The sequence below is a fragment of the Misgurnus anguillicaudatus genome, chromosome 15, assembly GCF_027580225.2.
Source record: "Misgurnus anguillicaudatus chromosome 15, ASM2758022v2, whole genome shotgun sequence".
Taxonomy (NCBI): Eukaryota; Metazoa; Chordata; class Actinopteri; order Cypriniformes; family Cobitidae; genus Misgurnus; species Misgurnus anguillicaudatus.
The window spans coordinates 16,198,839-16,214,125 of NC_073351.2; the positions used below are offsets into that span (position 1 = coordinate 16,198,839).

At 38.5% G+C, this 15,287-nt stretch overlaps 1 protein-coding gene across 2 annotated transcripts; it reads left to right on the forward strand.

Moving 5' to 3' along the window:
• The first annotated feature begins 655 nt into the window (after positions 1–655).
• LOC129419526 (extracellular calcium-sensing receptor-like) lies at positions 656–7,494 on the forward strand. Of its 2 annotated transcripts, XM_073853959.1 has the most exons (7): positions 656–686; positions 3,395–3,584; positions 3,947–4,235; positions 4,317–5,060; positions 5,158–5,385; positions 5,879–6,002; positions 6,512–7,494. In XM_073853959.1, exons 1-7 carry the CDS (start codon positions 656–658, stop codon positions 7,408–7,410), a joined length of 2,505 nt encoding a protein of 834 aa, XP_073710060.1. In that variant the 3' UTR covers positions 7,411–7,494. The 2 variants fall into 2 exon arrangements, with proteins under 2 accessions (XP_073710060.1, XP_055030630.2); XM_055174655.2 differs by lacking the exon at positions 656–686 and having other exon boundaries at positions 3,295–3,584.
• Positions 7,495–15,287: the final 7,793 nt, after the last annotated feature.

The following is a 15,287-nucleotide window of genomic DNA, read 5'->3' on the forward strand; positions in this document are numbered from 1 at the left end:
CATCCATATGCATAACTCGTGCCTCCTGCAGACAATGGATACGCAATTCACAATCCAGTCTCTCCATTCCTTGTTGTTTCATCCGAGTGCACAAAACATGACATCTAAATCCTTATTTACTTGCGTATGTGTGTCAGTATCTCCAGACGCGAGTGTTTTCTTTGTTCTTCTGCCAAACATTTCGTGCGATGGGAACGCACATACACAAACACGCGAGTCAGGAAATTCGACGTGCTTTTTGGCATTCTTATAAAATACGCGATTGCAAACAGTACAATCCTTATTTAGTTGCGTCTAAGCGCATCTCCGCACAGCAAGTTTATTAAACACAGGATCACTCGCGTGTGCACACATTCACTGCTTTCATGATCAACACACGAGGTAATGGCGGCGGCTGTAAACAAACATTGATAAGTTTGTCACGCTTGTCCCTTGTTGTGTTTCTACTATAATGATTAAAAAAACACAAATAAGAGTCCAAACAACGATAGGCTTTTTTTTTTCTTTTGAGCTTTTTACTGCACAAAATTAAACCTAACCCCGTGTGTTCATTTTACAATGGCCAAACAGTACCATGATTAGGCTATATGGTTTTTAAAGGTAACTTATACTTGTGAAATTAATAGAAAATATTTCAATAGAATATATATATAGAATGTGTGTGTGTGTGTGTGTGTTAACATTATATTGAAAAGTAAACCTTATCATGGTTTTACTACAGAGAAAGTTACAGTCCTGTTGAACATCCCCACAAGGCTCATTATGTGGCTCATTATGCAACTCTTTTGTTCCTCTGCTGTCAATCACTGATTATTCAGAAGCTTTCCCGCCTCCACGCATACAGCCTTTCCCAAGCAAAACTGTCTTAGAAATTGTAAATCAATATATTGTTTTATGTGAATGAGTAGGCCAAATTATTTTCACATCATTTTGAACCACGCATAAACATTTTTCTCTCAAAAATACAAACATGTACATACATGTTGATTATATAATATTGTAGCCCAGTTTGTGCTGAACACAGTGTTATGAGACTTTTGCCATTAATATGTTTTTAAGCAACTGAAAAAAGCACAAATGTCAGTGCATGTCAAAACTTCCCCAGGGCCCTACCCAGAGGGTTAACACATCTTTGTGTTATTTTTGGAACAACACACTTTGTGTTGTTTTAACACATCTTGTGTTGTCCCTTTTATTAATATGAACTTCAAATCTACACAAAATGACACATAATGTGTTAAAAACAACACATAATGGGTTAAATAGTTTAACACACAACAACGTGTTAAAATTAACACATCCCGGGTGTGTTAATTTTAACACATTGCTTTGTGTTAAACTATTTATGTTGTGTTGTCCTTAACTGTTGTCCTTAACTAGACACAAGATGATTTAACACAGTAACCATATTTTGTATGTAGTACAGAGGTGGGCACAAATACATCAAAAACTATTTTGTTACAAACTACAAATACTGGATCATAAAATGTAACAAAATAAAATACAAAATACTGATGTGAAAACTGTATTTTAATAAATACAAGTAATTAGTATTTTTAAAATACAAAAATACTCCCACAATAATAAAGTCTTTTTTATAACGTTACTGCAGAAAATGTTGGGGATAGTCTAATTCAAGGGGAAAAAATAACAGACCGAGAATTTTCATCACAAATTCAAAATTCCATTTGAATCATAATATATATGATTAATCATATCTATCATAATATGTTTGGGTTTGTTTTACATACAAGACTCTACTGACCTTAGTAATGCCTTTTCCATAGTAGAATCACGCTGCTGAATTGAAATACTGCCCAGGTCTGTGTAGTGAGAGCAGTGGGGTGTCAAGTGTGAATGTGTGGCAAAGCTCATGGGTCATAGCTCATGGCCCGTTTCAGGTACCATGGCTCACGGGTCAGGTAGGAGGGCCCCTTAGCAGAATTTTGCTTAGGGCCCCAGGGAGGTCAGGATCGGCTCTGCCCCAAACCCACCGGCAGTTTTTTTTAAAAAACATTTGTAACACAAAGAAATTATTCTTCCAAACAAAACAAGCATTTTAAACAAAAAAACAAAAAAAACACACAAAATCAATAGTTTTCACTGATTTAAACACTAAAGACTAAACCTTACTAACCCTTAGATTATTTAATAGAAAGTTATCAATTACATCATTATAGAAAATCTGCCTAGGAATGACAGAATTAATTCTTATGATGGCAGGATCACTGGGGTGTTCTTGTTAATCACCTGTAAATATGTATTGAAATACAGTCAAACACAATTCCGATGAATAAAATTATGATTTTTAGTTAAAGTATTATTTTATCCAAATGTATTCCGTATGTTATTATGGATAGTGTATCAAACTTTGGAAGTTAGCCAAATTAATATCATACTGTAAATGATATATTTGATATATCTCTTAATAAGCATATTGCACTTAGAATGATTGACATAACTTTAAATAAGAAATTAAAACATACATTGTATCTTTTGCACGTTTCACTCTTTTAATCTGTGCAATCTGTTTCTCGTCTGTAATGTTTTTATAGATTAGACATCTGGAAGAGTTGCTCCCACGGACCCTTTTCATTCACATTCTGCCCCTTCTTCGCACACTTTCGCAAGTTTCATTTTTTATTAATAACATCTGAATTAGGTAAACTCCGGTATAGTGGAATCTTAAACATAATGTTGAGGGTGCAGAAGACTTGCATAAAACCTATCCCTACACAAACACCTGAGTAAGGGCACTCGCTTTATTTTGCCAGGACAGAAATCACAGAGTAAACGCACTTTATTCTGTCGGGTGTTTCAGTGTTAAGGTGTTTTATCAATTTGGCACTAGATGCTGCTTTTTTGTTATACTGCCTTGTGAAATGCTTGTATTGGAGACATTGCAAGTGTCTGTTGCGATGCTTTGAGATTTACGCAAAGCAGACAGTTTAACCGCATATTCAGCCACAACATACGCTCTCTGTTTACAACATTGTGTGACAGCTGATGTAATAAGAAACAAGCCGATAAACACAGCCGATCCCGAATCTGTTAAAAAATGCCTTAACTGGCCCTGATATCGATCTTTGCAGTCAGCTCGGGAATCAGGATATCCATACTAACAGGTGTCAACTTCCTGTGTATATAACAAAATACAATGTGCAACAAAAAGTCTGTGCAACAAATTAATATCTAAAAAAATAAAAATGTCTTGATACAAGTACACAGACACTCCACCCCTTCTTTACTTGGTTCATGATATGCCCCATGAGAAAACTGTCTGCGTATCGTTCATGTATACTAACTGTCTATAAAAATAGAGACATTACTGGTTCAATCACATTTGAGCTGCAGGTGAGCTCAGTCTCAGGGATGTTCTTTTTTCTATTCACACTCCTGCTTTTTCATCACCTTCTACCTGCAAAGGCAGAAAACACTATTTGCCGAATGATGGGAGACCCTACATATGCAGTGTTTTCTAAGGATGGAGAATTTAATATTGGAGCAATTTTTCCAATCCACAGCAAAGAAACATTACCTTCATTTAAATTCATACAGAAACCTCAGCTTCTATCATGCTCTAGGTTTGCTACATTAAGAACTATGCTATAAACTGAAACACTTTACAGTAATGTTGTATTTGTTAACGTCAGTAACAACAATAACAATAGTTCTACAGCATTTATTCATCTTAAGTCATGTTAATTTCAGCATTTACTAAAACATTTTAAAAGTAACGCACAATGAACTAACATGAACAACTTTATTGGCATTAACTAACATTAACACAGGTTAATAAATGCTGAAATCTATATTGCTCTTAGTTCATGTTAGTTGATGCATGTACTAATGTTAACAAATACAACCTTATTGTAAAGTGTTACCCTAAAAACACTAATGTAATAAATGCTCATGTTTTTAGTCTTCTGTTTGAATGTTTTTACAGTGTGAATCTAAGAGATTTTCGGCTGGCTCAAATCATGATATTTGCAATTGAGGAGATTAACAAAAATCTATTTTTACTTCCAAATGTTTCTATTGGCTACAAAATCTATGATAGCTGTGGTTCAAGACTGTCTTCTATGAGTGCAATTATGGCAGTGATGAATGTCCAGGAATTTGCAGAGAGGGAAAAATGCATTGAACAGTCTCCTATACATGCTATTATAGGAGAAACAGAGTCTGCAACAACAGTGATTTTGTCCAGAACCACAGGACCTTTCAAAATTCCAGTGGTAAGAGGCAATGAGTGTTAATGTTTAACAAAATTGTTAAAGACTGATAGCTGGCTATTTTACTGTTTTTTTTTCTTTCAGATAAGTCACTCAGCATCGTGTGAGTGCCTCAGTAATAGGAAAGATTACCCCTCTTTCTTCAGGACGGTTGCTAGTGATTATCACCAGGGCAGAGCACTTGCACTCTTGGTCAAGCACTTAGGCTGGACTTGGGTTGGAGCTGTGAACAGTGACAATGACTATGGCAACTATGGAATGGCCACATTTTTGAATGCAGCACAGGAGGAGGGGATTTGTGTAGAGTACTCTGTGAAATTTTACAGAACAGAGTCAGAAAAACTCCAAAAAGTGGTAAACACAATGAAAGATGGCACAGCAAAAGTAATTGTTGCATTTGTTTCATTTCTTGATATGGGATTACTAATTGAGCAACTTAGTATCCAAAACATTACAGGCCTTCAAATAGTTGGAGTAGTTGGGTGGATAACTTCAAAGAATTACATCACTCCAAACACTTTTCATGTGATGAGAGGGTCTCTGGGTTTTGCAGTGCGAAAAATCAATGTTCAAGGATTTGGAGATTATGCTACAAAATCATTCTGGGAAACTGCTTTTCCATGCTCACCTAGAGATCAATCTGAATTAAATTGCAGCAAATTTCAGGATCTACTTGAGCTGAAAAATTACAATGAAGATGTGTCTGAACATAGATATTCAAGTAATGTCTACAAAGCAGTATATGCTGTGGCTCATGCACTACACAGTCTGCTGAAGTGCACAGGACAAGAAGGTTGTGATAAAGCCCTGACAATACAACCACAACAGGTAAGTGAGAAAAATTAGAAAATTGGATAAAGGCATCTCCAATTTAGCTAGACTTAATGTTCATATGTTCAATTGCTTCCATTCAATCTTATATTAGGTGGTTGAGGCTCTGAAAAGGGTTAATTTCAGTGTAAAATTTGGAGATCAGGTATGGTTTGACAGCACTGGTGGTGCAGTGGCCCAGTATGAAGTTGTGAACTGGCAGCAGGACTCAGATGGATCATTTCAGTTTAAAGCAGTGGGTTACTTTGATGCCTCACTGCCCCCTGACCAGCGCCTTGTACTTAACACTGAAAACATAATCTGGGCTGGAGGCCAGTTGCAGGTAAATAACCTCTTTATCTGACAGGGTTAGTTTAAACTGAGAAAACATAGTATAAAGATTTTCTCAGTTTCTCTGCCAACTGCTGTAGTCGATCGGATTCTGTATGTGACATTTATCTTCACACGCGGAGAAATGCGCACATGAAGAAAACCCTGAGAAAGCCAGTTAAGGTGTTTACATGCCAGGCGAAATCGGGGTAATGAGCAAAAAACTACCTGTGCCGATCGTTTTTTGCTTACGCCGTTTATGGTCTTTTCCCAAAAAAAAAGAATATTGTTTCACGTGTTTACATGACCCCACATGTTATCAGTTTATTAAGCATAATCAGCTTAAGAATACTACATTTTCTTTTAGCTTTGCATTGCGTGTTTACATTACTATTAAGCTTCAAGTATGCAATAATCAGTTTTTAAAATGACTGAAATTTTGATCTTAATTTCTTGAGGTCTGTATAAAAAATGATTGTTCATGTATTTTGTATGTTTTCGTGTAGAAGCCAAAGTCTGTGTGCAGTGAGAGTTGTCCTCCAGGCACTAGGAAGGCTGTACAGAAAGGAAGACCTGTCTGCTGTTATGACTGTATTACATGTGCAGATGGAGAAATCAGTAATGAGACAGGTAAACTTCAGACCATGTCAAAGATACAATGAAAACTAGTTAGTTGTTCACTTTAGGGCATTTCACACTGCGTTTAACCCTAGGTCATTCTAAACCAGCTTTTAACCCTAGCTTCATCGTTTCACATAAATTTAGAAACAGGGTTATCCGTAAAATTAACCTACAGTTATGACCCCTGCTTTTCCGGGGTTAACCCCACATTGCGGTGTCAAACACATGCAGTGTGAAATGAAGCAGGGTTAGAATGTTATAATCCCAATCAAACAACGCTGAAGCAGCTAATTGTGTTTAGGGTTGCTTGGTTAACCCCTGGTTAAGTATGAACAGTGTGGAACATGAAACAGATAACCCAAAATTCCATTTACCAGGGATTAACTATTTCAATTGTGAAAAGCCCTACCGTGTTCTCCTCCTACTGTTGTTTAGGTTAAAATTTCTTATCAGTGAAATTATAAATTGAAGTTTGAATATTTGTTGTCAGTAATAGTGATCACAATCTTTTCTTCCAGATTCAAATAACTGCCAGCAGTGTCCAGAGGAATACTGGTCTAATACTGACAACACTGAATGTGTGTTAAAGGCTGTAGAGTTTCTGTCATTCACAGAAGTTATGGGTATAGTGTTAGTCTTTTTCTCTCTGTTTGGAGTAGGAATAACTGTACTGGTGGCCATTCTGTTTTACAGTAAGAAGGACACTCCCATAGTAAAAGCCAACAACTCAGAGCTGAGCTTCCTGTTGCTCTTCTCGCTGATTCTGTGTTTCCTCTGTTCACTTACTTTCATTGGTCGCCCCACTGAGTGGTCCTGTATGTTGCGTCACACAGCATTTGGGATCACTTTTGTCCTCTGTATCTCCTGTGTTCTGGGGAAAACAATAGTGGTTTTAATGGCATTCAAAGCTACACTTCCAGGAAGTAATGTCATGAAATGGTTTGGGCCTGCACAACAGAGACTCAGTGTTTTTGCCTTTACACTTATACAAGTTCTTATCTGTGTTCTTTGGCTAACAATATCTCCTCCTTTTCCCTATAAAAATATGAAATATTTTAAAGAGAAGATCATTCTTGAATGCAGTCTGGGTTCTACTATAGGTTTCTCTGGTGTGTTGGGTTATATTGGTCTTCTGGCTCTCATGTGCTTCATTTTAGCTTTTCTGGCTCGGACACTGCCTGATAAATTCAATGAAGCTAAATTCATCACATTCAGTATGCTCATATTCTGTGCTGTATGGATCACATTTATCCCAGCTTATGTCAGTTCACCTGGAAAATTTACAGTGGCCGTAGAGATATTTGCTATTTTAGCATCAAGTTTTGGTTTACTGTTCTGCATATTTGCACCTAAATGTTATATCATCCTGTTTAAGCCTGAACAAAATACAAAACAACATTTGATGGGAAAAATATAAATACTACTGAGAACACGGTAACATTATTGTACAGTATATCTAGAACCAGAATAAAATATTGAAAATGCAACTGTGTAAGTTATATCAAGAAACAGTGGCAAAAGCTTTTCAGAAATTCAGACAAAAAATGTAACCACATGCCTGATTTTTGCACAATGCTCCTAGCTTAAATAAACAGATTAACCTTAAAGCCCCACTGTGTAGGATCTACTCCCATCTAGCGGTAAAAATCTATATGACAACGAACTGATTATTACGCTCTAGCCCCCACCATTCGGACCGCGTTTTAACTAGTACGGTGGCCCTGTCATGTCAAGGTTAACATGGCTTCCAGTAGCTAAAGCTAAAGCAATGAAAAAAATGAACAATTTGCAATCGTGTGATCCGTCAAAGCACACAGATTTATGTTAAACATGTAAAAAGTCTGATTGTCTTGATATGTCTGCTTAAAATCACATACAAAAAACAACCATAAACATAGCTTAGACACTCCTTTTTCATCCACGCGAGGAAAAATATCACAGGGGCTGTTACACTTGGTATTTAGATGTGTTTTCGTCGATCAGATCACAAGTGGACGAGAGAGACACGTACATTACGTTTACACTTGGTGTTTAAATCCGTCTCTTTATTTCGACCGCTTCTCTCCAGATTACTGAGGAGATGGTCTGTGGACGAGACCCTCTCCTGTCATTTAATTATGAGCTGGAGTAATCACATGGACGCGAAACTAATATGTCAGAGTCCAATGCTTATGTTTTAAGTAAACGTTACATGTCCGTGTATATGTAAGAGCTTTCTCTGATATTGGTGAAATAAGATTGCACAACTTTCACACGCTTGTAAAATGAAACGAACAACGCGCAGATCAGCAGCGTTTTATCAATGAAAGGCTAAAAATAGCGCGTCACCGTGTGTTTGTGCTAGAGGTCAGAAAAAATGAAAAACATTTATCTCAGTACCTCAGATTACATAAATGGGTGGAGAGACGGCGTGTGGCTGTTCGAGCACAAAACCACATGCGTGTTTACACTAACTTCATAACCATGCTATAGTTAGCCAAGGAACTATAAAACTTCAAGTTTACAACATAGACTGTATAGATGTAAACGAATATGCTGAATTACCTGTGGTGAAGATATAAAGTAACTTAGCAACTTCAGTGTCCATTGAGGCTCATCTTGGAAAACTAACTCCAATATTGACTTTGGTCTTGATGTTTTTCCTGTCGCGTTGTTGTTTAAAATCCCCGTTTCGCTTCCTTGGCGACTTGTTTTAATGTCCTCGAGAATATGTCTTCAACAGGCTTTCAAATCAAAGCATTAGATAACACGGCGTGCGGCCGAAGGATTCAGTCTACGCAGGTCGCAGGCTGCATACGTCATCAAGCCTGGTTTATTTAAATTAACTGAGCATTACATTCGCAAGTCATAAGCATATAACATCAATTTACAATTAACTAAGAATAATTGTCAGCTTTATAATTGTTAATATTCTGAAATAAGTCTGTTTTGATGACGTATACCGCCTACACATGCAACCTCCGTGCAACCAGCGTGAGTGTTGTCTGAAAGCGCGAAGGCGGAGCTTGAATTTCAGGAATGTCCCTCGTCGGCGAATGTATTTCAAAGATGGAGGCACAACATGGATTCAGCCACAGAGCGATACGGCGGTATGTATTTTAAATAGCAGATTCTACACTTACGAGAATACTTTGATTTGTGGGGTGGAAGTAATTACACATGAATGAGCACATACTTTTGAAAGAAAACATGGGTTTTTGCTAAGAATTAACTAATAAAAGAAGTACACAGTGGAGCTTTAAATAAACCAAAGTATATTATTAAAGAAAATGAATGACAATATATAAATTGCCTAGAGCTGCTAATGTTTTTTTTTGCCCTAAGGCACTTTCTGCCCCACCTTAGGTCTTATCATGCGCTAGTTCACACAGACAACATGGCGGTGGTGGCATAGATAAATCTCCAGGAAAGCCTAGTTCACACAGACAACATGGCGGTGGTGGCATAGATAAATCTCCAGGAAAGCCTACAGTTACAATGCCTTTCCAAGCTAGTCAGGTGTGCCCCAGTGTGGTCCCAGGCCAGACTGCTCTCACTAAGCACAATTTACATACCGGGGAACTTGAATCTGGAGGCAGATGCCCTATCAAGACAGGCTCTGTCTGCAATAATAGAGACTCCATTTTTGTGGTGGAGCAGATTTGGCCGGGGAGAAGTCAAATGATGCATTGTCTTCTTTGGGTCTCTTTCTCACCTAGACCCATTGGGCTTAAATGCTATGACTACAGAGAGACCCACTTATTATTAACTTCATTTGTGGCACACGGAGGCTTATGCCTGCTACTCACGTGTTTCTAGAAGAGCTTTTGGTGTTCCTTTTGAGCGTCATAAGTTCGTTACAGAGAACTTCCTTACTCTTATAACTTATTTTTTCTTGCAATTACCTTTTCTTATTATAGTGGGAGATTTCATTAGCCTGGCTCCGCCCTCCTATGTGCTTCCGCTTAATTTTCATTTCGCTTCAGTACTACGTCTGGAACTGCTGTGTAGAGTTTTGTTTTCTCCTGCAAAAATCTGCAGGTCCAATCAGCGAACAGAGGGGGGTGGCTAAGAACGATGACGTTGAGGTCGTGCGGCAGTTTAAGTTGTAGTTCAGTAATGGCAGCGGAGAAAGACGTGAGAAAAGCTATTCAGTCCGTTGTTGCAAAACTGCAGAATATATAGAAGTTAAAGCCGGAGCAAGAACCAGGTTTGCTAAGTTTTGTTGGTCTGATTATTCGGACTTGTTGTTTCCGGCTGGTTTCGGCGCATGACATACGTCACGACCACACGTTAGTGATCGCCTATGGCAGATCCTGCATGACTCTGGGCTGATCCAATAGTTTTAAACTTCAACAGAGGACCCTCCTTAACGGAAGTAACGCTTTGCAATGGAGCGTGGCCAGACTCTCTGTACAAATGAATGAATGTACGAGAGTCTGGTGGGACCAGGCTAAGATTTCATGCCATTTCTGTGCTCCCTATGTACCTAGAGTTTGCACCAGGGATGGCTAAGGCAGTTAAGGCAGTCTTGTACCCATTGTCTGGTTATGTACCTAAGGTACCTGCTAATGTGGGACACCCTACATTCTTTAAGCAGCAGAATTTCTAAGTCTTTTATCCTTTTTTGACCTAAATAATTCCAGCACCCTTCCCAATGAGATGCCTGACCATTATACCAATAGGGACTTTAATGATACTGCATTCAAGTAGATAAGACTTTAATATGGAGCTGGTCCCCCTTTGCAGCTATTATAGTTTCCACTCTTCCTGAAAAGCTTTCCACAAGATTTTGTGGACTGTTTCTGTGGGAATATTTGCACGTTTATTATGTAGCACATTATGTGGCACATTTTGAGGTCATGCACAGATGTTGGACAGGAAGGCCAGGCTTGCAATCTCCATTCCAGTTCATCATAAAAAAGTTAACCTGGGTAGTGGTCATGCTCTGAGCAGGCCAGCCAAGTTCTTCCAAACACCAAACTGAACCATGTCTTTATGGTCTTTGCTTTGTGCACGGGGCATAATCATCCTGAAATAGAAAAGGGTCTTCCCCAAACTGTTCCCACAAAGTGGGAAACATTGTCCAAAATGGCTGGGTATGCTGAAGAAAAAATGCACACCCACCACAGGCATCAGCCCGCACATCCAAATGCGTGTCTCGGTTGTAGAAACACACTAAAACATTGTTAAAAACAGAAGCTGGACAATCAGTCAATGGGCATCTGAAAACAGTAATCTGAAAACAGCTTTTTATATAACTAATCACTGCAGATGTTCATCTCATGAGATGTTTTGAATTTAGTTTATGTATAGACCCCTTCAAGGTTTGTAAACATTGAATGACTATCTGGTGCGCACGCAGAATGGGGTCAAACTGTTCATACCATTTAGGCTTTCTAGTTTAATCTAACAGGGCTGAAAAATTATGACTTACCTGAAATGAAGTGAGCATTACAAACGCAAGCGTCTTTGATCTTTGCATTGTCCCAGTCTGCACGTTTAATTGCTTGCAGCCACAGATGTTGTATTTTTTGTTTTTGAGATTCTGCAGGAATCCCGAAAAACTTAACGGCAGACCTGGTGCGATTTTCAAAGCCCACAACGCAAGTAGGCATTTTTGATGATACCGAATAATATGCAACTCAATCTGCTGTAATGACTTTTGGGAACCATGCGCAGTGGGAACCGTCAGTGATCAGTGATATCAGTGATATTTACCCACCAGGTAGGCTTATGTGGACTTCTGTGGACAATATACTGTATGCTAACAGCTGTTTAACTTTCTTACAGGTCTGCATCCCTCAACTGTTACAGTACTACACTGCACACAGCACAAATATGAAGTTGAAAGACACATTTATACTTTTTGGGCATTAAAGTTACTGTATATGGTACATCAACCACACAAAGTTTATATGACAGCTTATAACAAAGTTATATTGTGTATCACTCAAAGTTTCAGTTTCTTAGCATTGCTTGGATAAAGACCCTGGAAATGCCAGCCATGTGATGTTCACTTGTATCTTCAGGAATTGTTTTACTGACACAAAATGGTCTGCTAAGATACATGTGAACAAAATGTACATTCGATACTTATTATTTATATTTTGATTTTATTGTATTGTATTGTTGCTATTAAACTACAAGCAAAACATTTTCTCTTTAAATCTCCTCAAATTAATTCTAGCACAACAGTCCCATTGAAGCATTAGGGGGTTGGGTCTTTTTCTCCTTAGGTGTGAATTACATCAATATTCATGACCATTGACCCTCCATTAAAGCATAACTAAACCTCTGGTCAGAGCCTGACTCCACCCACTGGCAATATTTGAAAAAGCAAGAAAAGTGGCAGATCCAAACGGAGATAGAGGGGACGAGCTAAGCTTGAAACAAAGTGTGGGGTGAGATTGTAACAACGGCGTGGTGAGCTTGAACCTGCTATTTTTTACCCCCTGGGAGTTAATATGAAAAAAAAGAGTTCTAGAGTAAAGCTGTAATATTTTGAGAAAAAAGTAAACAATTATAATATGAAAATCATAGCATTATGAATAAGGTTTTGCAGAATCAGGCATCACGAAGATGGCGGTGTGAATGCATTGTGAGGCTTAGCGTCTTACCAGATTGCGGAAAATAGTGTTAATTTACCTGGTTATTTCCTTTGTGTTCACTCTATTCAGTTATGCAAACTACAGCTACAGTAAACAGTCACTTTTGGACATCAACAAAAGGTTTGCCATTTACATGTAATCATCCTTTCGACCTCAGTGAACTCCCGCTGGAGATACTGAGATCACAACGGACAAGCGGATCACTCACTGAGCAGAAGTGTTTAGCGTCGAGACCGTTAACAAAGACAAGGAAAGCGTGGAGGGCTCCATGCTGAGTTGAGGCTAAACCCACACGACCAGCTCTGCCCAGAAGATATTTGCCAATGTACGGTCTCTGATGAACAAGATGAATGAATTAAAGATCTGGAACTTCAGACAGAAATGGCTTATGGACTGCAATGTTTCATCACTGAAGCATGGCTCAGTAACAGAGTAGCAGCAACCTCTGGTAAAACAAGGGTGGTGGAGTATGCATTAATGTAAACAAATCATGGTGTATAGCAGGGGTAGTCAACTGACGGTCATATTTGGCCATTTCTTAATCGGAAGGCTACAGCCTCCAGAGGTCGCATATGCATATACGTCAAGTTTAAGTTAATTGAGCATTACATTCCCAAATCATAATTTACAATTAACTAAGAATAATAGTCGATTGTAAAAATTCTAAAATAAGACTTGATAAAGTATGCAGCCTGGAAATGCGACCTCCGGAGGCTGCAGCCTTCCGATTGAGAAACGACCATAGTCTGATTTAAATTCAGCGTGGTTACTTTTAATAAATGTCGACCAAAAACATGAAAAGGGAGGCAGAAAGGGGCTGCGTGGGGTGCCAACCATCTGCGGGTGCGTTACTCAATGCTGCGCTGCTAAGCGCTATGGGGAAACGTCTTTATTGTTGACCCGCTGAATATAGTGTATAAACACGTCAATGAAATTGACCCAGAGGTATATAGCCTGGGTTGATGATGACATCAAAGCGCACCCGATGCGAGCCTATAAAATAGATGAGCACCAGCTGTGTCATCAGGTATTTTTTGTTTCAGACTGCTACTGAATGTGTGTGTGTGTCACAAGCAGTGAATACAAAGAAAAAGAAAAATCTCTCTTACCTTTTGAACTCCACTCGAGATCTTTTGTTAGGAGTTAGATTTCAACTAGACAGAGTGCAGATTTTTTCTCTCTTTCCAGTTATTGAAGTTGAAGTTGTGTTTCTTCGGTTCATGTGGGGACGATGATGATGATTTCTCTCTCGGCTCTGCGAACTTTGATAAGCCAGCCTCCGAGCATTCCTCGCATGACCAAAAGTCGGTCGAGGAACTTCTCAAGGTGGTAACCCGCGCAGTGGCTAGGTTGCAGATCGACTGGCCACGCGAGCTGGAAATATAAAACATGATAACAAACAGACAAACACGTTCTTTTTTGTTTACTGTTTGCATGTTTAAAGGCAGATGCTGACAAGTTTGTGTTGTGAACATGAAAATAAATACAGAGTTAACCATCAGAAAAACATCTGTGTGTGTGTTTGAGATTTTTTTCTCAAATGACACATTATGTGATGTTAATGTACCCATTGCAGGACTGAGATAGGCTGCTTTACTTGTATATAAGCATAACAATGAGACTTGTGTGTGAAAACCCTCCAAGTAGTCTGAAATTCAGTGCTTTTGCGCTACTCCTCTATCAGATCGGAAGTAACAAGTAACTAACTACTTGAGTAGTTCTTTCATCTAATACTTTTTAAATCTTACTCAAGTAAATAATTAGATTTGATACTTTTACTTGAGTACATTTTTGTATAAGTACGTGTACTTTTACTTGAGTACAGATTTTGGGTACTCTACCCACCTCTGATGGTACATATATTCTATATATGTTTAATAAATTGCAAAATATACAAACTATTGCTGCTTTCAATATATCGCAGATGAATATAATATATGTGTTTATATGTCTAAAAATATTTGCAATATTATATTTATAAATTTCCGCAATATTGTATTCCGATTTATATGCAAAAATGTATTAACAATATATGTACCAATATATATTATCCTGGTGTCCATCTTGGTTCTTTGCTGATTTAAACAACTTATATAACCATGCTTTTGCGCTTCACCTGGTGTCGTAGCTCACAAATTCTACTGTTGATGGATTTTCTGACATCAGCTTATTTAGCCGTAGGAAACTTTTTTAAAACAGCATCTGTGGAACAGAACAACAAGGATTACTCTCTCACTCCTGCTGCCCCTCTGGTTCACAAATATCTCTCCTAGCAGAGATGCAATCAAAACTGGAAAGCACCAGCTCTGAAAACTATGTACCAAGCTTGAAGTTCTTGGGTAAAGAGCCTGCTGACATCAGCCTCCTTGTTCTTCTTGAGTTCTACTGGCAGTTGGCAAACAACTTTTAGGTGCATTACTGCCACCTACTGATTAGGAGTGTGGGTCAAGATCATAGGTCAGGACCTATCTATTAGCCTCCTTGTTGCTAGTGTCTCCTACGCATCCTGTCCTTTCCTTGCGCCTGAATCTCAGCTTCCTACTCGAGCATTGCGAGCTACGTGCTCTGTCGCCTTTCGCACGCATTCAGGTTAAAGCAGTCAGTGCTAAGTACAGTACTGACAAAAGTAGAAAATGGACCGAGTCTGATTGAAAACGAAAGGTCTCTGCAACTCAATAAAACTGTTAACTGCTCAATAAAAATG

Coding starts and splice junctions, on each gene's coding strand:
- LOC129419526 (XM_073853959.1), top strand. CDS start 656: ATGTGTGTGTGTGTGTGTGTGTTAACATTAT. Junction 687..3,394: donor TGTGTGTGTGTTAACATTAT/ATTGAAAAGTAA, acceptor TTCTATTCACAC/TCCTGCTTTTTCATCACCTT. Junction 6,003..6,511: donor AGAAATCAGTAATGAGACAG/GTAAACTTCAGA, acceptor CTTTTCTTCCAG/ATTCAAATAACTGCCAGCAG.